Source organism: Mixophyes fleayi, chromosome 6, assembly GCF_038048845.1.
Source record: "Mixophyes fleayi isolate aMixFle1 chromosome 6, aMixFle1.hap1, whole genome shotgun sequence".
NCBI classification, from domain to species: domain Eukaryota; kingdom Metazoa; phylum Chordata; class Amphibia; order Anura; family Limnodynastidae; genus Mixophyes; species Mixophyes fleayi.
The window spans coordinates 49,466,251-49,492,163 of record NC_134407.1 but is presented as its reverse complement, the minus strand read 5'-3'; the positions used below and the strand labels follow the sequence as shown (position 1 = coordinate 49,492,163).

Below are 25,913 nucleotides of genomic sequence, written 5' to 3'. Positions count from 1 at the left end.
AAAATACAGTGACATCTGTGCAGTGAATAAATTACCATTTTATCTGTGACAGAGCATTAATATGAAAAAAGCAGAGGCCTTTATGGGACACAGATGCTGCCCTTACACTTACAGAACTCATAGCTACATACATGGAAACAAAATGAATTGCAGGCTACAGTGCCGGGTCTGAGGCATGAAATTAAAGGAAAATTTATTTTTAAAGTTGCTGTTCTATGCAAAGGTAATCAGAAAAATGATCAGTACATATTTCAAGAGAAAATGAGCTGCTCCAGGCACATAGAATAATTGTATTTTCCCCAGAACAACAAGTATATGGATCAGCTAACAGTAGTGTAATTTCATTAAGGATTTAAAATCCAGAGGTGTCTGTTAAACAGTGACCTATGGAAACCATGTTTAAACAGAGGGGGGTAAAAGAGTCTTCAGATATATTCTAATGGAGTGAATCTAACAATTAATGTAAAGTAGGAAATTCTATAATATACATAATCCTTATGGTCTAAGCTTTTTTAAAAGATCCCGTTATCACCGAGGCACAGATTATTTAATTAACAAGACAGAAGTAATGAAAATAAACCCCCCTCCTCTGCCTGGGAGAGTGCTTGGTAACAAATATGTCCTGCTAATAACCCTCCCCCAGCTCTACATCAATACGCCTCGCTGGGGGTGGGTGGGGGGCGAAGGCATTTCTTTTACATTAGTCTCTCTAATTTCTCATTAATTATATGTGGGCAATTCATGATGGGTTTTATAATGGAGGTCAAAAAAACCCAAACATTGGTTGCATAGGTAATCTGATCAAATAAGGTAGAGGAGCAATGTACACATGTGGTCTTCGATACAGAAAACAGGACTAGCAATATTACGGATTTAAAAGCCCCAAACATTAATTTCACATGTTTAATGATACTCAACCTTGTGGATTTTTTTTAAACTCAATATATTTTTATAAAATAATGATCACAGTATAACAAACAATAAGGAAGGAAATAAAAACAAAAACAACTAAGAAATAAACAACCTTTATGTTTTAAACAGCAAACAGGTAACTGAAAACATACCTCATATCCCATATTTAGCATTCACTTTCATGCAGTAACTAGTATCAACTAGTAAATAAGGAAGTAATGCTATAGCAATATTTATACACTGCAATAAAAGTAAATATATTGCATTTCGAAAAACTGAAATCATATTTTGTGTATGCACTTTACTTGTGTGTGTGTGTATATGTGTATATATATATATATATATATATATATATATATATATATATATATATATATATATATATATATATATACACATACACACACACACACATACACACTCTCATGACACATATTTGAAGTGTTTATGGATTTAAAATTTGCAGAGGAAAACTAAAGAAAATGAAGGTGTGCAAACTTGATCTCCTAGTAAAACAAAGCCAGTCTAATTGTGTAGCATTGGCATACAAAGCATGGCAATTCAATTGCTGTTATAAGGGTTATTATGAATTGCACAAGGAGGACAGATGACATAACAAAGACTTATGCTGCCAAGATAACCAAACAACAGACCCTGGATAATAAAATTAATATGCAATAATATGAAGACACAGCACAATTGCAGACTGTTCAACTTACGTAGCCAACATCTGGCCTGTAGCATGTGTACGCCCCCAGCACACTGTGCAGCAAGTCATGATAGGGTCCCCCCTGCAACCGAAAAACAGCACTTTGTCAACCTGATTTCTTACAATGAAACTTAAACGTGACCTTTGCACAGGTAAATTCTTCTATAAGAAAGAAACCCGACCAGGCTTTATATTTAAATGTAAGATCATTCTGAACACAAACATGTGTTATATTTTCCGCTCAGGATGGGTGTGTATGTGTAAGCAGAATACTCTATGCCTAAATACAGCTAGTCAGACTTGCTGACAGTGTATGGCAATAAAACATGAACAGATCAGCGATCACTGAAGCAGCAGGCGGCCGGACATTGCAGCTAAGCTGATACAGTGCCAAGCTGTGCTTTTATTGCCCTATATATAAGATATGTAGTAATATGATTAAAATACAATGGAAAGCTGAATTATTAACAAGCTCTAAATAATGTTAGTATTTCAGTAGTGCCAATTTTAAAAGACAAAATAATCCACATGAAAATGCTTTTTTGTCACTGTCCTGTGTGCAACACTTTCCTGGTTCTATATAGTTAGCTGTATAGTAAGGATGGATGGCCAGGAGGAGAAGACACAGGCCCATCAAGCTCAACCTATCATACGTTATGTTGATCCAGAGGAAGGCAACACAAAACTCCAGCCAGGTAGTTGTCAAATGAGTCTTTGCAGTGGGGAAAAAAAATAACACTTACATGGCAATCTGATTAATTCCTTGGATAAGATATCCCCATGATGCCATATAATAGTTATGGATACAGTTTCTTATAGTAACAAGGTATCTAATCCTCTTCTACCGCAGTTAGTGAAGAGGCCAGAGATGGACAGGATTATTTAGCATACTTACAAACTTGACAAAGTTGGTTTCCGGGAGAGGTGAGCGTGATGGGGGCGGGGCTCCAAAATACGCGTCATTTTGGGCCCGCCCCCCGTCACGTAATGACGCAAACGCGTCATTTGACAGCTGGGGGCGGGGCCAAATGCCGCGATTCACCGGGAATCGCGACGTTTAGGAGCCAATTCTGCCCACTTCACTAGGAAGTTAGGAAGTGGGCACTTCCTAGTGAAGTGGGCAGATCCGGGATATTGCCACACTCTCCCGGGAGTCCGCGAGACTCTCGCAAAATGCGGGAGTCTTCCGGACATTCCGGGAGAGTTGGCAAGTATGTTATTTAGTAAATACTGTACACACAGAAGAATAATCAGGCAAACACATTACATGGACACGTGGACTCGGTCAATTTCCATCTGAAAAGACTTGAAGCACGATTCTATCCAAAATGTGTCCTACTTAGAAACAGAATGCAATACCTTTCATAAAGAGAAAGATAATTTAATTGTCCCTTTAAAAAATCACTACTAATCATATTTTCAGAAAATACTACAGCAGAACTAGAGAACAAGAGTCTGAAACAGCAGAGCAGTAAAAGAAAAGTCATCCTAAATGTGAAAGGATTATTACAATGTAACTGGTAGTTTAAACTAAACAACTGTACGTAGGACATGGCATGTAATAAAACTGACAGATTTTAGTTTTACAGCTGAAAATATATACAAAGATGCAGCTCCTATAGTTAACCAAATATAAACAAAAATCTTTTGCAAGTAAAGATTTGTTTTACCTTCTGAAAAATATATAATGATGGGAATGTTCGAGATATGTCTAGTTTAATTAGCTCTAGACTGGCTTCTCTGTCTGCGACCGACACCCCTGCATCTAAACAAACACAGAAAGATATGCAACTCAAGTTAATCTAAATGAGTAATCTGTGCAGAATATTAAACGTTAAGTAAATCAATTCCTACAGTATTTCATACATCAATAAAGCTGCTAAGCAAATAAATATTTCCATCATCATTCACATACTGAATTATTAGTAAGGAAACTATTTCATGTTACAAATTTTCTCGCAAGATGATTTAATACTACATATTATCATCGTAGATTTGTAAGGCGCCACAGTGCATTATCGTAGGGAAAGCCGTACATGCATAAAACAGGGACATACAAGACAGACAAAGTAAATGCAGACATGAAAACAAAGGGTATGGAGGACCATGCTCATTAGAGAGCATACATTCTAAGTGGAAGAGAACACAGGTGAAACAAAAAGAGTGAGTGTGGCTCAGAGTGGAGATTGGGACGGTAGTTAGGGCGCATGAGTGTGAACAGTATCATCAGGGATAAGGTAAACGCTAAGACAGATGGGTTTTCAGAGAGGGAATTCCATAAGTGGGGAGCAGCACAGAAGAAGTCTTGTAGTCACGAGTGAGAGGTGGTTACCAGAGATGAGACAAGGCGCAGGTCAGAGGTAGATGTAAGAGGGCGGGAGGGAGAGAATTTTCATATGAGATTAGAGATGTATGAAGGTTTGGTGTTGTTGAGGGCTTTGTACATAGCTAGTTGTGTAAATTTTTGGCAACCTTTGCAGCACCAATCTAAATCAGGATGATTTTTCAATCAATTCACCTAATGAGATATCTGCAAACAATGCTTATTTTTGTGGAATTTGTACATTGTTCAGCTTGACATGGTGCCTATACTTCAGCACTAAGGAATGCCCATGTTCTTTCCATTCACTATACAGTGACAGAACATAAGAGACACACTGCAGTCCTTTTTGTAAATTATGATTTTTGTCAGTTTATAAATCAATAAAGAATAACTTGCTGGTGAATATCCTATGCAGACATTTGCTCACCTCACATAACTAGCAAGAGGGAAACATAGGAACAGTAACAGAATAGATAGAAGCAGAAGAGAGTGAGGGAGGGAGTGCGAGGCGCAGGAGGTAAGGGACAGCTACTGGAGATGGAGAGATGGTGTTACCGGGGATGAAGTTAGGGGCACATGGGAAGTGTGGACAGACATATGAAATGGGAGAGGGAGAGAGACACATACTGTGTGCATAATTTTATATAGTCACAACTTACTAATAACATTGGAACATAAAAGACCATATAATAACAAGAATTTATAATAGCAAACTTCACAAACAAATATCACTTAAATTCTCAATCAGATGGATGATGGTAAAACAGCTAATTAGTACTCAACTTTTAAATGAATATTCAGACATCCATGTAACTAAAGAGACAAAGTCCTGAACTGGTCTTACTGGTCAGCTGTCAGTTAATTAATAAAAGCAAATTCAAGTAAAGAATATAGGGCCTGATTCATTAAGGAGAGTTAAGCAAAAAAATGAATACGTTTTCTGGACAAAACCATCTTGCAATGTACGGGGTGCAAATGAGTTTATTATTTTGCACATAATACTGGCTTTTATTCATGTATCCACAAATACTTAATAGCTTATTTGTACACTGAAATTTAAAGTTGATCTAGGACATGCCCTGCCCCAAATATAAATCTGCCATCATATTTTAAAATTTATCTCCCCCTCCATGCAACATGGTTTTGCCTTACTTTTGCTTAACTTTCCTTAATGAATCAGGCCCATAATCTCTTACAACTGATTAGTCAGCGTATGACTTCGTAATTGGCATGAGTATAAAGGAATATGCAAATCTCAGAAAGAGCAAGTATGGAAAGAGCACACGGAAGCCAGATTTTTGTAGAAATATATATATTTTTTTTTAATAATTATTATTACATTTGAAACTGAAATACCAAGTCCAGGCTTCCAGTTCCAGTGTGCCAGTCAGCTCACACATGCGCAGGCTGACCCCAGACTGGCCTGGCAAGCAGCAAGTCTCCTCTTACCAATACAAGCCCGTATCGCCGGGCCCCTGGGACATTTTTATTATTAACTATTGCAGCCAAAAGCGCCTCCTCTACATAATCACCAACTTCTACATTAACTTGTGTATTAGCTTACATAAGAAAAATACAAAATAAAAGGTCTACCTTCGGTCTCATTTTCTGAGCCTGTCTCGCTGAAACTTTTCCAACGCTCCTTAGCTCTAGATAGGAAGATTTCATAAAGCTCTGTAAATGTAAAATGGGTATCAGTGCAAGGAGGAATAATGGCTAATGTACGCCAACATTCGCACTCTCCAGAACACAGATATCATTAAAATCATTCCTGCTCACCAGGTGTGATATTCAGTTCATTCCCTATAGCCAGGCTCCACACTTTGCCACGTACACTGGGTGGTAAACCTTGCCACCAGAGGTCACGCACTCTTCTTGTACTTCGCCTGGGTAAAAGAAAAAAAAAAAAGAAAAACACAGTGAATACGCAATGTACTTGAAACTGAATTCCATTAGACCAGGGGTAGGCAACCTGCGGCTCTCCAGGTGTTGTGAAACTACAAATCCCAGCATGCCTTGCCACCTATCTGCTGGTTATCTACTGGCAAAGCATGCTGGGACTTGTAGTTTCACAAAACACCGGGAGAGCCGCAGGTTGCCTACCCCTGCATTAGACAATGAAGGTAAAGTAGATTGCATAAAAGTGTGAACATATAAGTCACCTCCATTAATTGTAAGTCACACCATAGCTAGCATTATTGCTATAAGTCACATGTATTACAATACTTTAGAATTAAATACATTATATTAGAATAAACACACACATACATATACACACACATACATATACACACACACACACGTAAGAACATGGCACAGAATTACATTGAGCCTAAACCAACTGATTAAAATCTCTAACCTGCACTCCCCTGCTGCAATACTTACATGGCATCCCAGTTCGGCAAGATTTCAGTGTTCCAGACCACCATGGCGCTTGCAATATTTTCCTCTTGTTTGAATCTCTCCTTCATTAGTTTTTTCCGCCTCTGGGCCTCTTTTACCTCTGTAGAAAATGCACAGTGTAAATTTTTCTGTGGAATCAACAATTTCTCTTATGTACAATACCGATATTAATTTCTGTAAAGCTCGCAAGGAAAGATTGCACCAGACACTTTATATCTACCATTGGTGATCAAGAGATCACTACAAGGAGTGCAAAGTCATTATTCACTTTACTTTTTTCTGGAGCTGCTTTCAGGGTCTCCCAGGCTTTTGGAGCAAGTACACTGACTGTAGTACAAGAAAAATGGAGCGCTGTAGTGCAATACCTCAAGGTCACTAAATGAATAAAGCTTAGAACTGTATAGTTATTAGTGTCAGGGCCATCTTTTCCATTGGGCACGATGGGCAGCTGCCCGGGGGCCCCATGGGCAAGGGGGCCCCATAGACACAGCTCTTAATGAGAATAAATAATCCTGCAAAAGAAAAAAACCTGCAACAAAAACCTTCAAGGGTCACTGAGCAAGTACATCTACCTATCTCTATATCTATATACATCTATATCTATATCTAGGGGCCCCGGTGCACTGCTTTGCCCGGGGGCCCATAATGTTGCTAAGATGGCCCTGATTAGTGTTAGTGACCTAGAGGTGTTATTGCAATAAAACATGTGACAGGCCTTGGTAAAAGTATTCTTTGTACAGCCTACCAGGTTCCTAGTGCTGCAGGGTTTGAGAAGATGCATCCTGCAGCCCTGCTGCCACTAGGCAGAACTAACGCTTTATTTTGGTACACTTACACTGAACTTGTATGTCCATCATAACTGAACTACTTTGGACTTGAATTAATTTTTGTAACATTTGAATATATTGTACTGAACACTCATATTGATCTTCTACTTTTATTAATTGCATGAGGAAATGAATTATTTTTTATACAAATGCCTCTTTTCACATAGGTCTATCTTGAGGCTATATTTACACTATTTGTTTTTATAATATGTTCATTTATATCTGTATAATATTCATCCATGTGTCAATACTATCAACATTCCTCTTCAATCTACAAGAGGTTTTCCTCTCTTTATATTAATCCATGCGAGCCTAGCGCCATAGAGGTCTATTATTGATCTGTTTATTTTGCTACTCCTCCTTATTTTAGTTTATGAATGAACATTAAGACACAGACAGTGTGTAGCTCATTGTGACCAATTGATTCCTATTTTGATGTCTCCAAAAGCTGCGGTCACCGTTCAGGAAAAGAAAAGTGGTTAAAAGAGGAGAAAAAGTGAGTTAACTTTTTTGAAAATACATTTATAGAGTTATTGCCTTTATTTTATGCTAGTAAATAAAAAACAAACATTGAAACGTAACAACTGAGATCAGCACTGATTTGCTTTGTTTCCTCAGAGAAGTGATAACATTCTATAAAGCAAATATCAACTTGATCAAGTAAAATATAACTCTATACTCAAACCCTATCTTATATACATGATTTTCAACAGAACTCTGCTTTCACTTCTTCCCTCACTACCACACACTGACAGAAAACACAGGAGCAGGATAGACCAGACAAGGACAGATAGACTCAGACGTGAGCTTTCTGCAAATGACATTATTTCCTATAACTAGGCAGCCCAGTGACAGCTCAGTGAATGAAGACTTTGGTTACTGTGTGTGGGCAGGTCATCCTCACATGGGAGATAAAAAGACTTTTAATCAGAATAAGTATCTTAGTTAAGTAACTGCACCTTCGAGAGATACAAAACATAGAAAGGTCAGTGAATATATACAGATGATGATTTATTCCCCTCTTCACTGTTCCCCATCATTACTTATTTAATATGAACTCAGTCTACCAGATGCACTACTGCTGGGTAAGGATGATAAACTATATTGAGTAACAAATCGCTCCCAGCAGTGATTCTCTATGAAATATCCACATGGGGTTTAAGGGATTTATATCCGTTCCAATGTAATCATCATCTGTGTGATGTAAACAGTCTTCTAACCAATAAATCTTTACTGATTGCAATTTGTAATTCCACCTATTGTTTTTCTCTTAATTCTTCCTTTTTTTTCACTTTAATGTCTCATTTTATGTTGGTGCCATGGTGTTTAGAAATCCATCTCTGTAAAAGGGCCATGCCTTGACGGTATAGCAGAGAGTCGGCTGCTGGAACAAAGAAGTACATTAGTTATATTGTGAACCATTGTTAAATAATGGTGCACTGACCTCGTCCTTGCAGAGATTAAACAATGTGTTTGGAACATGCTAAAGGACATTTACATACGTGTCCCCAAAGCAAGGCATTCTTTTTAATGCCCTGCACCTCTGTCAGCAAATACAACCATTTTTAAGATGGCAGCAAAAACCTTTCCATCTTCTCATGCAGGCCTGGCCACCATGTGGCTCTCTTGGTCCCAGCATGCCCTGCCAGCCTTAGGCTGGCTGTCTACCGGCAATGCACGCTGTGACTTGTAGTTTCACAAAACCTGGAGAGCCACAGATAGAAGATGGGTGAACCAGGGCACTCCTAGCAAAATGCTGGCTGGGCACTCACACACCTGGAATTACACCTACATGCAAAAATGAGATATTGTTTTATAGGGCAAGATATTTAAATGAGATTCAAAGGCTTGAGAGACCATGCTTATTGGCGGAGATGCATACATTTGTACCTTTGGAATTATGCGTTGAAGACACTGACCTGAGAGACTATATGTGTGAATTGTTTTATTATTGTTTATGAAAGTTTCTCCTAGTCAGGCTAATGGCCCAATGAATACGGGCCCCCAGAACATTCAGCCCAAGAGACTGTGAGCTTCAAAAGGTATCTGCATAGCTGCCCCTGGTTTAAATCTTCAAGTTATTAAGTTATCAATGAGTTGGATGTAACTGTCAATCTTTAAAAATAATTAGCAGCTCTTCCAACACACTTATGAGGTGACTGCGCAGTGTCCATTTTGTTTTTATATTAAATGCCATCCAAATCCATCCAGTGGAAGGCCCAGAACAGGCTCCCTAGGTCAAAGTTCTGCCCAGTGTTCACCAAGGGGAGGCCCAACCCTAATCCCCCCTAAAACCTGACCAGGATCCAACTGGACCACTACGTGTGGGTTTAATCCCAATCAGTGCAGGGGGTGTCAGAATGCATAACCGGATAGACCAAAAGATTTTTATATAAAAGATTATTATATAAGCACTACCACTATATTATCTCATATTAATCAATCAATCATTTTAATAAAAGGATTTTTTCCCATTTTCCCAATCAGGCATATTTGATGTGGGTACATATAATAAAGACAGTGAGAATGTCCCATCACTCTCAGGGTTTATTTAAAACATAAGTGAGATTTTTATTTTTTTTAATATATCCTTTATTTAATACATTGAACAAACAATTGAAAACAGAAAAGCACATTAATTCAGATACACTGGGATACACCGAGATCCAGGGTAATTTTTGGTTGCAAAAAGAAAAAAATAACTGAAGGAATAAAAAACAAATGGATCAGTAAACAGTATCTAAACACCAAGAAACGTAATTAAAATAACACGAAAATAAAGAGGGAAAAAAAAAAAGAGAGGTAAAGGGAGGAGGGAAGAAGAGCAAGAGCTGATCCAGGCCATCTGGGGAATAAGTCCACATCCTAGCAAAAGTTGAGATGGACTACAACAGCAAACAGGAAGAGTGCTTGTGGGTGTTGAGTAGGGAACAGTAAGCATCAGATTATTTTAATGCCACTCAATTTAGCCAGATAGCTGTGAACACTTGGGTCCGGTCTGAGGCGGACAGGATGTTGTTGTCCATAAACATAAGAGTCTATTCATCTAAACCATTTTAACATGGAAGGCAGGGAGGGGATCTCCAATGTATAGGGATCAACGCTTAAGCTGCATTATTGAGATGTTTTAGGAAGTATTTTCTGTAAATCAATAAGAGCCAGAAACCAGGGACATCAGACACCATTGATCCCATAATAATTTTGGTAAGGCGTATAATCTCATTCCAATAAGAAGTAAAATTTGGGCAAGTCCACAGATATGAAGTGGGGAACCAATTTCAGAATTACATCTCAAACAGAGAGGGGGCACCCATGGAGAGATCTTATTTAATATCTCAGGACATTAATACCACCTGGTTAGGATCTTTTATTGTGATTCAACCATTGAAGTGTTAATGGAGCATGCATGAGTAGCTTAAAAAACTTTAATCAAGTGGATTAGACCGAATGTATTGAGCAGGTCCTTTTCCCAAGCCTCAGCAAAGTGAGTTTTGTGAGTAAATCTGTCCTCTATAAGGAGCTTATAGATAGTAGACGTACAATGTTTAGGCAGGGTGGAGAGGGTACAAATGGATTCAAAAAAGTCGTAATCTGTCTATTGATCTAAGCCTGTATATTCCTCCTGTAGTGTAGAGAAAGCGTAGATCTGGGAGCCATGGACTAGCCTAACATATCTGTGAATGCCTAACCTGGTCCACTCTGGGAAAGAGTTAGGCCGGAGTCCAGGAGGGAACCCTGGGTTGTACAAGACAGGTGTCAGCAGTGAAATGAGAGAGGAAACACTCTTACTCTCCCTGATTCGCCTTCAACATTCCAACATGGGTCCACCTGTCGGGTGATTTATTTTAGGTAGATTGGGAAGCCATAGCAGCAGATTTATTGGAATACCTAGCTCGTTACCCTCCACAGACACCCACTGTCTACCCTCCTGTATCCTGGTCCACTCCAGGAGGCTGTTGAAAACGGATGCTTGGTAATCGCACCACAACAAAGGAAGATGCACCCAGACCACTGCTTTATGTATTTTCTTGTGCTCATGGCCCATACAGTGTTCCCTAAGATTTTTCTAAATAGGGATCAATAATCACTATTCAAAGTAATGTGAAAGTGGACCTGTTACTTGCACAGAACTGCATATTAACCAAATCTGAGCAGACAACATATAACTAAACATGTGTAAAACTAACTTGTAATCTTACTTATAGATACTTCTATATTTTCATTATAAAATTAGAAATTAAGGTTGTAAATTATTTAAGGAAAAGTACACAATCTACCCTGGGGACCCTTCTATAGAAGTCCAAAGCCTTTATTGGAATCTCAATCCCTTCCGTAAGGAGGTACCACACAGCCTGCACTCTGGATCCAGTTCATCATTGGGCTTCCTCAAAATCATATTAAAAAATGGTCCTAATGAAAGATGTTGTGTGGGGAAGTAGGGAGGCAAATTAAACCACTTGTTATGGACTCCAAAATAAAATACTGTCCATATTTCCTGACTCTACCTTAGTACCCAATATGTTTCTCAAGCATGAGTCCACCATGTTTTGCCACACGATTTATACATTAGTACAAAGTCATTTAGGAGTCCACTAAGTTTATTAAACCTGCTGTTTTAAGTGGGGGGCTGATATGTGTTCTCTAATACCTGGCATGCTCAGCCTCACACTGCACACACCATATTAAAAGGTTTCTTAAAATTGTTCTTCTGCTGGAATTTAGATTTAGGATTATATTTACTAAACTGCAGGTTTGCCTATAACAACCAGAAAGCTAGCTGTCATTTTGTAGAATGTACTAAATAAACTTTAACCAAGATCTGATTGGTTGCTATAGGCAACATCTCTACTTTTTCAAACCTAGAATTTAGTAAATATACCCCTTAGAATGCACATAATCTCTCCTATTTGTTGCAGACTCCATGGGGAGAGGGCCATTCTGTATCTGTATCTTTTTGGCCTTGTTGAAAAGGTTTAATTTCTCTTGCACAACAGATGTCACTGCTTTCTAGATCTATTGGTTTTCCTGTCTCCACACTTGCTCTCCTACAGAACTTTTCCCCTCACTGGCTTAAAGACTTGATGTGTGTAGTACAATACCTTTTTATGGCAACTACAACAGCTCTGGCTTAAGCTTGGGAATCAGAAAAAAGTCCTCACTCTGATGAAAATGGTTAATAGGGTTAAATTCTGTCTACTGAAACTATGTTCTTTGAACCAAACTATCCTCTGACCATATACCCTACGGAAAGGAATGAGAACATGTGACTCTTATAATATACTCAGTTTATATCACATTGTTAAACTGCATTCTCCTCTCCTATTGTACCACTGGGGCAGGTCTACTATTAGTGATGGCACGGTTCTCTTTTTGTTATCCATTGTTTTAGTGCCTATGGCTTGTGTAGGCAACCTGCACCTTCCTTATACATACCCATTTGTGCACATTAGTATTATTACTCTTGTAACATAGCTCATTTTTTGAAAAATCGTTTTATTGAGGGTTTTTTTTTTTTTAAACATAGAAGATAAGAGTGGGAAGGGGGACCAATAAGGCAAAAGGAATAAGGACAGAGCTGAGACTGCAAATATCTTGTACAGTACAGATAAGAACATGTCATATATACAATCGTATCTAAACAATCAAGTAGAGACAGGTATGCCAGAAAAACAAGACAAATTTTATGAGATCGGTGTTGCTGATCTTATTCACAAAATGACTCACTTACAAGTTCCATTTAAACTCTCCTACTGCCTCCTCCCAGACATCCATAGAGAGATCTGGAAACTCCCTAGTCACATCCTCACTGCTGCTAGATGTTTAATAGGCAAAAACTGGAAGTAGGTGGAGGGTCCCACTATACCAGCGTTAATCCAGAGAGTTTGGCAAATCTACAACTTTGGGCAATCAGCATCTTAACGACAGACCCAACCTGGCATTCCTGGCAAGACTATTTTGCTTCTTGATATCCCTCTTCTAAAAATGTGACATGTCCCGACTGTTTAGAGAACACTTTATTTTTTATTTGATCCAGCTATTCCTTACTTTATCTATTCTCCCCCTTATTTCCCCTATACTAACACTACCCTTTCCTACTCCTGGTCCCTTTTCCTCTGTCTTTCGACATCATATTTGCCGATCTCGCATACCTCATACTTTTATCTTGTTCACCTCCCTACCATTTTCACTTTAATGCTTTCACCTTCAAAATCTAACAAGTCCATTATAAAAACAAAATTACAAAAAAGTAATTAATTCTCTAATCAATAACTAACCCCTACTTTCCACAGACTTGTATATACAGCTCTAGTTCTGAATTTGCTGTATTACAACAAAAAGTATCAGCACAGAAACCTATTTATCCACCAGCAACAGACCACTTAGCTGAAACAACTCCACCGTGAAATGAGTGTAATTATCTAGTTTGTCCGTATATCTGCTTTTTCACTTTGCTGCACTTACTGGAAGGCCTTTGGTCTTGGAAAGCTTAGAACGTTAGTTTCAGTATAATGCATGTCTGACGAGTCTTGTCAAAGGGGTTGGAGCCCAGAGCTTTGATTTAATTAAATACATGACACCTAACCGTACACAAAACATTTATTACAAACTGACCTAGTGACCCCATATCAGGCTTGTTAGAAATGTTTATCGATTCTGGAAACACTGCTCAGGGTAGCGGGTGCAGATACAAGATCAGAGGCTTTATAATTGTATAACATGGATGATAATAAAGCTATTTATATGACAGCAGCCTTACAAATACATTATGTAATCAAAAAATGGCAGGCAATTTTCTTTAGACAACAGTCACATAATAAAAGAAACACCAATAAAATACAAGTGCATAGTGAATTGCAGTGAAGACTTTTATTTTATTATTCTCCAGTGACCCTGCAGGAAAATTGAATTGTTGGGGAGATATGAGGGTATTAAACAAGGCCAGTAATAATGTGTACATTACATTTTATTACTAATGCAGTTATACTACTTGAATATAAAGCTGGTCTGCCCCAGTCTATTATGCTTTAGTGTCAGTGGTTTAACTAACGCATACCCGCTTCATGTGCTGTGATGAACCAGAATGGTAAGTATCAAACGCGCACTTATCTAATTGAATAAGTGCTAAACAAATAGAGGAAAAATATGGTTAGAATTACTTTTTAATTTGTACTCCAAGACCTACAGTGATCTGAAAAAAAAAAAATCTCCCTTCCCCCTCCTTTGCATACAATGGGCGACATTTATGAAACTAAAGCACAGGAAAACTGGTTCTGCCCAAAGCAACCAAAATCAGCTGCTTGCTTTTATTTTTCAACAATGACAATGCAGTTACAGTCTAACTGGTTCTGAAGAGCGACACGGTCTTCCTGTGCATTCATTTTCTTTATTGTCCCAATATCATAGTCATAAAGGTGGGGCTTTCACAAAATGCACTCATAACCAACAGGCAGCCATTTTGTGGATTCATGACAGAAAGTAACTGGGACTAGTGACATCAATTGGTCACAGTGATGTCTCGAGTTCCCCGTGAATTAATAGACTGTCTTCAAAGGAGTATTGGGTCAGACCACAAAATGTCTTTTTGAAATGTCTGTAGGCGATATTAAAAAAACAAAAACCTTACAAGGTATTTAAGTATTTTTGAATCAGTGATGTTAATTCATAGTGACAGGTTATGAAGGAAAAGTCATAAAACACTAAGAAATGTTGTTCAGAAAAGTTTTTTGAAAACGATATAACATTTAACGCCCAAAGTCCATAGAAAATCGCAAATTTATAGAATAGAAACAATGGTTTAATTTGTTATTTTAATACCCACCTCGCTTCTTTGCCTCCGCTACCATCTCATCGTATTCCTGTCTGTGGCGCAAGGTTTCATGGACGGACTTAGCAGGTAGGTTTCTATAAAGACACATACATCGTATGGATACGGTCAGATACTGCATGTTTTACAGGTTAGCACACATACAAAGAAAGTTATTCTGCAAATTCAAATAGTCACTCACTAAATAGCAGAATAAAGTGCTAACTCCATCTATTCAGCAGAGAGCGGTCTTCTAATCTGCACATGGAAACACTGCCTCACTGCAAGGTACTAAATAAAGTCTGGTGCATTTTCACAAATGGAAAAATAAATGATGTAGACATGAGGGGCAACAAGTCAGCTTCTGGATGTATGTAGCTCATCCTGTTTATGAGATCAGGGGTGCATGATAGAAATTATGTTCAATTAACTTTGTTTTGCCTTACTTTCTACATATACAAAGGGAAATGTCTTCGGCAATAAGGTGTTTAGATTTTAAAGCAATATTATGTATAATAGTAGCTGGAATGTAAGGTGTGCAATGCAATTATAAAAATACAAACTTATTGGAATAAAAAAAAAAAAAAAAAAAGCTATAAGTCAACACTGCAGTAGGAGAACCCCCAGATGTGCTGCAGAGAGTTCTAAATCCGTATTCCATGTTAACGTAACCTAAAAATAACAGTTTAACGTATCTGTAAAAAATGATAAGACCAAACAAATTAGATATATTAGGCGTTTAAAACTGCTAAACACAGCACAAAGAGGGGGCGATAATTTTTTAATCGTTTCCAGGCACCAGACAGACACCGGGTTCTGCTAGTTGTGAAAGGGAGAGTTGCATTTTTTTTCCTCACTGAATGAAGTGCATCTGTAGAAAAATGTTCTATAACCCCACCCCCAATTTTTCCTTTAGTCAATGGGAAATGACAGTTCACATAATGTCTATGCACAATTTTTCCCAGATTTGTAAAGTAAAGAGTGTAACCACTTTGTGCAAAAATAATGGCTATAAAAAGCAACAAAATAGCTGCCATTTTAAGGGGAACATTCAATTACCGGCAAAGTCATATAGAAGCCTTGCAAAAACTTCCTTGACGGTATGTCCAGGGTTAAAATACTTGCTTATTTAAGCTTGCACCTTATAATGGAGCAAGCCAAAATAAGCAAAGATTTCTGTACCGTAATTGCCGGTACAACGTGCATTAAAACGTCAAATCAATCCCTAAGATTTATATTCTAAAAAGAAAAACTAAAGTGCTATTAAAGGTAAAAATGTCTATAAATATTCTTACGCAGGCCGGTCTTCTAAAATAAGTGCTGTCGTAGAGAGTGGCTCAAATTCAAATTTTTTACGTCTTGTGGATTGTGTTGGAATTTTACACGTCCTCCCTGTACGCGCTTCATATTCCTAAAAGAAAAGGAAAAGGTCTTTTAAAAAACAAAAACAAAACTAACATTATTTTGCCAACATTGCAGCAAAACAAAAACACAGAATTTGACAGCAGATAAGAACCGCTTGGCCCATCTAGTCTGCCCATTTTTTAACCTATGATAACCTCAAACACTATATGATCCTTTAATCTTTGGAAGGATATCCTTATATCTATCCCAAGCATGTTTCAATTACTCTACTGTATTAGCCTCAACCACCTCTGATGGGAGGCTATTCTACTTATCCACTACCGTTTCTGGGAAGTAGTTTTTCCTCAACTTTACTATAAACTTCTTTCCAGTTTCAGTGCATGGCCTCGTGTTCTAATATTTCTCTTCCTTTGAAGCATTTTTTCCACCTGTACCTTGTTAAAACCCTATAATTGAAAGTTATGTCCCCCCATTCCCTTCTCTGCTCCAAACTATACATATTAAGATCTTTTAGTCTTTCCGTGTAAGTTTTGTGCTGTAGACCTGCTGTAGACATGCACCATTTTAGTTGTACTTCTTTGAACAGTCTTTAATGTAATGTATTTATATCCTTCTGGAAATATGGCCTCACAGTATTCTAGATGAGGCCGTACAGTGAGATTACTTGTTTCTTTCTGCTACCGATTCCTCTCCCTATGCAACAAAGCGTCTGACTTGCCTTTCTAATTGCTTTGTTACATTGTTTACCTGCCTTTAATCACCTGAAATCTGACCTTTTTCTGATCTCTAGATCTTTCCTCCTCAGTATATTCCATTATAGTGCCATTTACACTAAAGGCTTTGGGTTTTTGACATTCAAGTGCATCATTTTGCATTTTTTTGGCATTAATCTGTAGTTGCCACTATCTTGGCTATTCCTCCAGTCTACCTTGATCATCAATCATTTATTTTACTCCTCCTGGTGTGTCTACCCTGTTGCATATCTTTGTGTCATCTGCAACACTGCATACTTTCCCTTCAATACCATTTGCAATGTCACCAATAAAGCTATTAAAAAGCACTGGTCCAAGTACAGATCCTTGGCAACCTTTCCCTCCTATGAATGCACTCCATTTACTACAACTCTGTTTTCTATCCTGCAACAAAGACCTTATCCATTCAACCATCTTATAATGCAACTCAAAGCTTTTCAGTTTGAGTGTCTGCGATGTGGGACAGTGTCAAATTCCTTACTGAAATCTAGATAGGCTACATCTAAAAAGTCATTAAGATTTGTTTGACATGATCTCTCCAAAGTAAATCCATGCTGTTTGGGACCTTGCAAGTTACTGGTATGAAGATACTCCACAACTCTATCTTTTAAGAGTGTTTCCATCAATTTCCCTGCTACTGATGTAAGGCTACCAGGCAGAAGAATAAATGATCACACATAAACACCTATAGGCAACAGTGTCATTTTTAAGTATTATAAAATGAAAACCATATTTATTGCCAGTAGTAATTTGTTATATTTTCCAACTATAGTAGCCAAATATAATCGCATGGCTTCTGACCATAAGAAATCTACATGTTAAATAGTAAACAACTTAAAATTGTAATATTTTGCATGACATCACACACTGAAATTGTGTTTAAAGATTTTTCCCTATTGTCAATGTTCATTTCAAATCAAGCAGTGCGATACTTGGCCAAATGTGAAAAGTAAAAAGACACATGGAAGATAAGAAAAAGAAATCATGCATGAAACAATTCCAGTTGTAATATTTTGGTGAATATGTAATTTAATAAACTGCTATAAAAGAAAACAAAGAAATAGAAATGTTATAATATTGAAGCTCTGGAAAACACACACATACACCCCTCCCAAAAGCTTGGACACAAATATCCATTCAGGACAAAAAGGAAATCAAATAGGATAATCCATTTCCCTACTATAAATTATAGGCATATAAGAAGCCACAAGGACTTTGCGACCAAATGAAAAACACAAGTATGTAGGCAGAGTGCTTTTATATAGACTACAGAAATGCATAGACTCTTCTAATATTCATGATAATTTACAGTAGGGAGTGCATTATTACTTATAATACACAACTAGTCCAATAATCGTTAAAGTGATCGCATCAGAATGCATATAGATATGTGAGGGGAATGCCAGATAGGAGGAGGTTACAGAAGTCAATGTGGGAGATGATATGAGAATGAATAAGAGTTTTATTTGCACCTTGGGTAAGAAAAAAAGCATTTGGTTTCTCTAGGATTGGCAAAACAAGTGCGCATTCAAAGTAAGAATATGTGCCAGTGGAGAAGAACATGTTAAAAAGGTGAGCTGGAGGTTGGCTTGCAATGGGGGAGAGGTAGCAGAGAAGTTTGGAGGGAATAGGGTCGAAGGAACAGGTTTGATGGTGAGAAGATGAGGGGAGTGTCGATATGTCATTGTTTACTGGGTAGAATAAAAATAGATTGGGGAATGTGGGATCTGGCATAAGGAAATATTTTGTTGAATGGTGTTAATGTTATCTTTGAAGCAGGTAGCAAAATCAAGTGCTATGAAGGAGGCAAGTGAGCAGAGACGTGAATATGGAAAAAAAGGCATAAGGGGTTAGAATGGATCACTGGAGACTGTACGTGTGTGGCTGGAGCTCCATTTTTTAGGGCTGAAGTGTTAGGAATGGGTAGGAGATGAAATCCAGATGGCAGAGAATAAAGGAAGAAACAAGTTTTGTGGCAGCAGAGACAGCGGGGGTGTCAATAGGAATGTTGAAATCTCCTAGTGGAAAAGAGTAGGTAGGTAGTTCAAAGTATAGTAAATAAAGGATTGTAAATAAGTGAGACAGGCAGCAAGTCATCTAGGAGATGCAGAACTGGGGCGACAAATGACAGCAACATAAAGGTGGAGGGGAGAATAGACGGATAGTGTGGACGTCATTGGAAGAAATAGTGAGGTAGAGTTCGGGAGGTATGACTTGGAACATGTAGCAGAAGAGAAACTAGGATGCTTACTTTGTCTATTTCTGGGTCTGGGAGTGTTGCTGAGAGTGAGGAGTCCTCCATAGGAGATCATGGATAGCCAATTTTTTGGAATAGAACAGTGAGCGGTAGCAGTTTGTAGGGACTGCATAGGCTCCAGGGTTGAGCGAGATGTAGCCAGCATCCATGAGAAGAAGCAGAGAGAAAGAAGATAAGCAAGAATGATTTGTGGGAGTAAGATTTGTGTCTGCTTATATAGGCTGGTGAGTGAGGTGGGTGCAGGAGACAAAAAACGTTCATGTGTGCAGACTAGAAGAAAAGTAGCGACAGGGAAATAATGATGGGGAAGGAGAAATAGGATACTGGAGTGAGGTGAAAGTGAGTAGGAGAAAGAGCAAGTAAACTTAGGTGCATTGATAGGCTGACATAAAGGCTGCCTTCACTGTATGTAAGCCACAGGCATGCATTAAATGCTTTTCTGTCTACATAAAATGAATTACTACTTCTTTAAAGGAAGGAAAGTATGGTCTTTGATTACATCATACTTCAACAGTTTCATTTCTTACCTAATTAAAATGAGCAACCTATTTCGATAAGAAAATGTAATGAATTTCAATGACTCACATCAAAGCGATATTAATCTACTTTGCAGTTTGAAAAACTTGAATGTATTCTCTTTCAAGGATACAAAGTGTTCCCATTCCTGTACATGCAATTTGCATGAATAAAAAATGGAATATGGATGTAATGTTTGAAGATTACTGTGAAACTTGGTTGCACTGTGCCACAGTAATGACAGTTACAAATGTATCAAAAGGAAATCCCCAAGAAAATAAAAAGGAGCAATTCCATGGGAGTAACCACTATTGTAATTAGGGATATTACAAAGTTGAGTGTCACAATTAGGTTTATTCTCTTGCAGCTATATCCTTTTATTAGCTAAGCTGCTTAATTATGTTTTATTTGACATTACAATGTTCATTTTATCCATCCCTTATTTTTGCTTTTTTTGACCTCAGACAAGATATAAGAATGATTAAGATAAAACAAATAAAGCACTATTAAGTGTAGCAAAGTGTCTACCAAACAGAAGGTTTCAACCAGTGCTGTCCACAGCTGCATTTCCCAGCTACCTTCAAACCACAAAGGAGTGTGCTAAGGGGGCTTCATGATTTAATTTTGAAACACCAGCGTAGGTACTATCACAAACATATTGCACAACATTGTTTTGTTCATACAAAAACCTTTACATTTTCCTAGTTTCCACATCTATGTCATGAATAAAAACAATTTAAATTTGGTTTTAAGAATTTCCAGCTAGTCATATCAAATATGGAAATACCACTGCAAAGTTTTGAGATGTGTAAACGCAGGCTCTAACATCTAACAAATATCACACAATTATGATGGCTAGAATATGGAAGCAACACAGTATATGGAACAGAGCTGTAAAGAGCTCCTTGGGGTTTCAGGTGTGTGGCTAAATTTCCTGGAAACAGGATTGTGGCTGCAGAGGCCAATTAACAACAACATTTATATATTAACAACAGATTATCAGAGCTGTACTGAGAATGTTTTATCAGCAATATTAGTCTCTGCTCCAGTGGAGCTTAAAGTCTAAAAAATTCTCTATAACAGACGCGCACACAGGTTAATATCAGAAGCTAGTTAACAGACTAGTATGCTTTGGACTCTGGGGGGACACCAGAGTACCCAAAAGGAAACCCATGCAAACACGGGCCAAACTTACAAACTCCTCACAGCCATGGCCAGGAGAAAACATATTGCCCCAGAGCCATAAGGCAGCAGTGTTAACAACTGTGCTACATTCAATTTAACACTCTGCAAGTAAAAGCTAATGAGTTGCATTGAGTAATAATTGTTTATCCAGGAGTGATGACACTGCTCCGCTCAAATTTACAGTGACACCAGCTGTTTTCTTTATCCATTTCTGTATATATGCCAACCTATCATGTAGTGCTGTATATTGAGAAAATCATGATACATGGCCAAAACACCCAAAGAAGCAAGCCAGAAAGAGTTGCATTACTGCATACAAGCCAATAAAGTAGAGTCATCTGAAGGAGGAATACCCCTGTGACATCTGAAGTATAAAGCTCACTTGCTACCTGTACCAGTTAGAACAAATTTACCATTATTTTTAAAATGTAAAATTGATTAGTATGCCATTGAAGGTCTATTTTGACCATGGTGAATGTAATAAGGAAATAAAAAGACTGAAAATTAAAAATACAAAGAAAAGTAGATAATACATATTTCTAAGCCTATAGGTTTCTAAAGACAATGGCAAAGTAGACATCAAACTGAAGCACTTAAAGGGTTGTCTTTTATATTCTTCCTTCTTTTCCATATAGTCTCTAAATAAATCATGTCTCTTTACTTGGACATGACAGTATCTTCATGCGATTGGTATCCAACTGCAATTCATATACTAACTTCCTGGGAATTCAAGTAATTGTTAAACATTTTTAAATGTTTAGTCTACTTTGTCTTAAGCAAAAATAAAAAAAACAAAAACATATTTTACTTTTCTAACAGAGGAAACCACCTGGAAGGAAAAAAAACGTGGTTTTGCAAGGGGTTTAAGGAGGTTCTGTAAGAAACATCTCTGTCCCTAACAAGATTTCAGACAAAGTATTATAGAAAGTCTAAAATAAAACAAGTGATTGTATTAACATATATAAACTCCTACAAATATAATTATATAATACATAAACAAGAGTATAATAAACCATATACAGTACTATGCCTATGAATTATTTGTGACATCACAACTTGCATTCATAAAATGTGCAACTTCCATACTCCTTTTGCCATATCAGCTAATTCCCCAATGACCATCATTGTGCATTCTTTAAAAACAGAGTACATAAAATACATTACTCACATCCCTACCTCACCTTCATTTTTTTATTATTTTATAGTTAAACTTATATTACATATCTGTATCCTTCCTACACACACGACAAGCAGTAGACACTTGTTTTTCACAGGGCTGAGGTCATGGGTCTGATTCCAACTAAAGCCCTATCTGTGTGTTCTTCCCGTGTCTGTGTGGGTTTGCATCAGGCCTCTTCCCACAGTCCAAAAGAGCTTGTAATAGCGTGAATGAATATATATTATATAAAGAATGTGTTTCATAATTTAGTTTCAAAACAGAAAACAAATGTTGCAACAAGTGGTCCTGCTAGAACAAAAAAAAAAACAAACAAACAAAAAAGTTCAATTTGTTCTCGACAAAATTAAAACTGTTTGCTTGTTTAACTTACATAACTTGTAGATGTAGGTAGGTAAACTGCTAAAAATTTTAAAAAAGTCAATGAAAATTAAACATAAAAGTTGGTAAAAAACAAAACTCCATTAGCAGTAAATTATAAAATAATTTACTATGTTTTTAATTTTGCAAAGCATTTATAAAAGTACTCAGCTGAAGTGATCTATACTTGAACAGTCTAGTTATTCTTATATAAACCATGGTTCCATTCCTCTCTCTGCTGCTGGCAACACAAATATGTCCCCAGTTTATTAGAATGATGCTATTAGGAAATCAGCTAAAGGTTCACAAGGTCAAGTGGTCTTCCCCTTTGATATTTTCAAGCTGGGATGAGGTCATTCTTGCTGTATCCCCAGTGTACTACAATAGGATTCATAGTTAGTGCTCTCCAGGCCCAGATTAATGAGTCAAGCCCCAGCTGTAACTAAAGTTTTCTGGAAGCAAATTAACAAGCAGAATAATCCAGCTGGTGTTCTACGATAATTTACTCTTTAACTTCTTCAATTCCGAAGATGGTTTACACCTAAACAACTACGACTTTTTATGGTTATGCGCTACGTTGGTTTAGCCGGGAGTTATTTTATTTCAACCTAAATTTTCATGTATATGATATTCTGACTTTTAATTTCATAGTGCCAACAGCCCTTGACAGATCAGGTTTAATCATTCACGGAACAGAAAGCTTTTTACTACATCAGGTAGGGAAAAAGCACACAAGATTCACAACAAAACAGATGTTTTTTCAAACGATTTTTCCATAATTTTACCATGGTTATTTTACATATTCAGACCAAACCTGTAGAATTTCCCAAACTATTATGAAATGTCTAATTCAGTACAGTGATACCAAATATTGTTAATTAACACTTGTTACATTGGAGCGCACAAGACGGAGAATGAAACTTTTCTCCCAGCTGTTTGAAAGTGTGTATACCTGCCTTTTTATGCTCCTTACAGAGGAACTTTATCTGACTGCTCAACCATCATAAACGCCAGGTGTCACGAGAGGGGCTAGACTCTAGGAAACACACTTTTCTTTTTCATTGACCCAAGTACTTTTATCGCTGGTAATTTTGGTAAACTATAAGATTTCCAAGAATTCCTAGATTAGTATAAAAGTATAGAGAGTGTACTGGTCACACACTCAGGTTTATATTCAACTTAAATTATTTGTACATTTATTATAGAGCCTTACAATCTGTATTTTATGATTGGTCGTTTGTTATTAGACATGCAAAGTATTAACGTGGAATGTGATGTTTCTAATATTCACTATTGACGGGATTTATGCTACTATAATCCTTATATGATCTGTGTATTTTATTTTTATTTTTAAATTGATTATAAATAAAATTTACAATGTATTTTAGAAGTAGCCATCCATCTCTCTTTTTATTTATCAAATATTTGGTCTTCTTGGTGCACCTAATCATTTACATATTGTTCCATTTTTAAAAGGGGTGGCGCCCTTGGTCAGGATTGCGACAAGAGACTACTCTGTTGGGTTTAAAGCGCTCAAGATTTGTATTAGTTTGTTATACTTCCTTAAGTGCCAAGCTTGTATACATTCAAAGGCTACTGAATTAGGTACACTTCTAGCACTGGGTATCACCACCCCACTGAACTCATTGTCATGTTCATGGAACCAGCTTGAGATGACATGATATGGCATTAGAAGATGGGTGAACTGTGGCCATAATGGAAAGCAAATGGTCAGCAAAAATCCTGTAGGCTGTGGCATTTAAATGATGCTCAATTGGTATTAAGGTGTCTGTGTGCCAAGAAAATATCTGTGCTCGTTGGCAGAAGGGAGGGGGCGCAAGGAGTCTGGGTAGAAATGAGGTTGGAGGAGATGTTTTGGGGGGGAAAGGGGGGAGTTGCGATTGAGAGCCTTTGTAGGCTAGGAGGAGGAGTGTAAATTTAATTCTTTAGGTCATGGAGATGGATGATAAACTCAATATTTCCAAAACCAATTAGGAAAGCGCAGACATTAGGTTTGCTTTGACTGGAAGTTACTGATCTAGGAGGAGGTTTATCCTCTAGGTTGGTCATCTGCAAGACAGAGGTCTCCCTGGTCAATCCCTATATTAAAAATGTTGTCAACAAGTAGTTTGAACACTTGCTTTTACTAGAAGAACATACAGTCTTAGTTTGTGAATATGATTGGTGCTAGATTCTAGACTGGATAGATCTTAAACTTCTTCCCCTTTCAAACCTCTATGCTCAAAGAGGCACACCAACAAAGAGTTCAGGTCTTTCTGTCTCATAACCTGTTGGCTGTGTTGGGCGAACTTGATAGAGCCACTCGAGACTAACTTTCTTTTCAGTACACACAATAATAGTTTGTCATTAACAGATCATATTTTGCTCCTTAGAACTTTCCGCCAAACGTTAATAAAGTTTCTATTCCCATGACGCCTTGCTTAGCTAATTCTCTGGTATCCCTAATCTCTTCTGATCTTATTTCATGGTTCACTACATTTATGTGGTCTCTAAATGGTCCTCTTGTCATCAGGAACTTATTTTAACAAATAGAATCAGTAGTGTGAGATTATTTTGAGGTGAAAGCAAACTATTAACGCTCTTATTCCTCCTTGGATGGCCCATAAGCATGTCATAAAGGGCTATATAACTTGCATAGCTTCTTATCAGAAAGGAGATAAGAATGATGAGAAATGGCAAAACTGCAGAACCTGGAAAGGAACTTTAAAAAACTCCAACGGAGGGGCATGATTTCTTCCCTATATAAACTTACTCCTAAACGATATTCTGATACCTGGGAATATACATGAGAGGGAGTGGGAGAGGAATTTAGGCCCACTCCCAGAGGATGACTGCTGGGAGATCATCAGATTAAGTGTGGCCTCTAGCTCCATCTTGACTTTGATTAAAGAAAACAACGTACAAGGTCTACTATAGATGGTATCTTACACCTGATAGACTCACTAAAATGTATCCTACTGCCTCCCCTGTTGCTGGCAGGTCTGCAGCCATAGGGGTAGCTTCCTCCATATCTGGTGGTCTTGCTCAGTCATCTCCTCCTTCTGGGATAACATTAATTGTCTCCTGTCCTTCCTCCTCCAATGTCCTATCTGGAAAGACCTGTGGTCTTACTTCTCCGCTATCCCATCCAAGACGCCGATCAACATTCCGCAAAAATTACCCATCACATCTTGGCCACAGCTAGATATCCGATTGCCAAGATCTGGAGATGTGCTGTACCTCCCAGCTTCTCTTCTTACATTTGGTTTATTGCCAACATGAAGAAAATGACCTCCCATCTACTAGATAAAGAGGACAAGTTC

General features: G+C 37.6%; 1 protein-coding gene across 2 annotated transcripts in view; it reads right to left on the bottom strand.

The window, feature by feature from the left end:
* Positions 1–25,913, bottom strand: part of TBC1D12 (TBC1 domain family member 12) — a 79,651-nt gene that overhangs the window by 9,534 nt on the left and 44,204 nt on the right. For both annotated transcript variants that reach the window (XM_075216431.1, XM_075216432.1), the window contains 7 exons: positions 16,274–16,389; positions 14,994–15,076; positions 6,330–6,447; positions 5,724–5,830; positions 5,538–5,618; positions 3,292–3,386; positions 1,632–1,703 (listed from right to left, as the gene is read on the bottom strand). In XM_075216431.1, the coding sequence (XP_075072532.1) occupies positions 1,632–1,703; positions 3,292–3,386; positions 5,538–5,618; positions 5,724–5,830; positions 6,330–6,447; positions 14,994–15,076; positions 16,274–16,389 (672 nt within the window). The remainder of the gene's footprint in view (positions 1–1,631; positions 1,704–3,291; positions 3,387–5,537; positions 5,619–5,723; positions 5,831–6,329; positions 6,448–14,993; positions 15,077–16,273; positions 16,390–25,913) is intronic.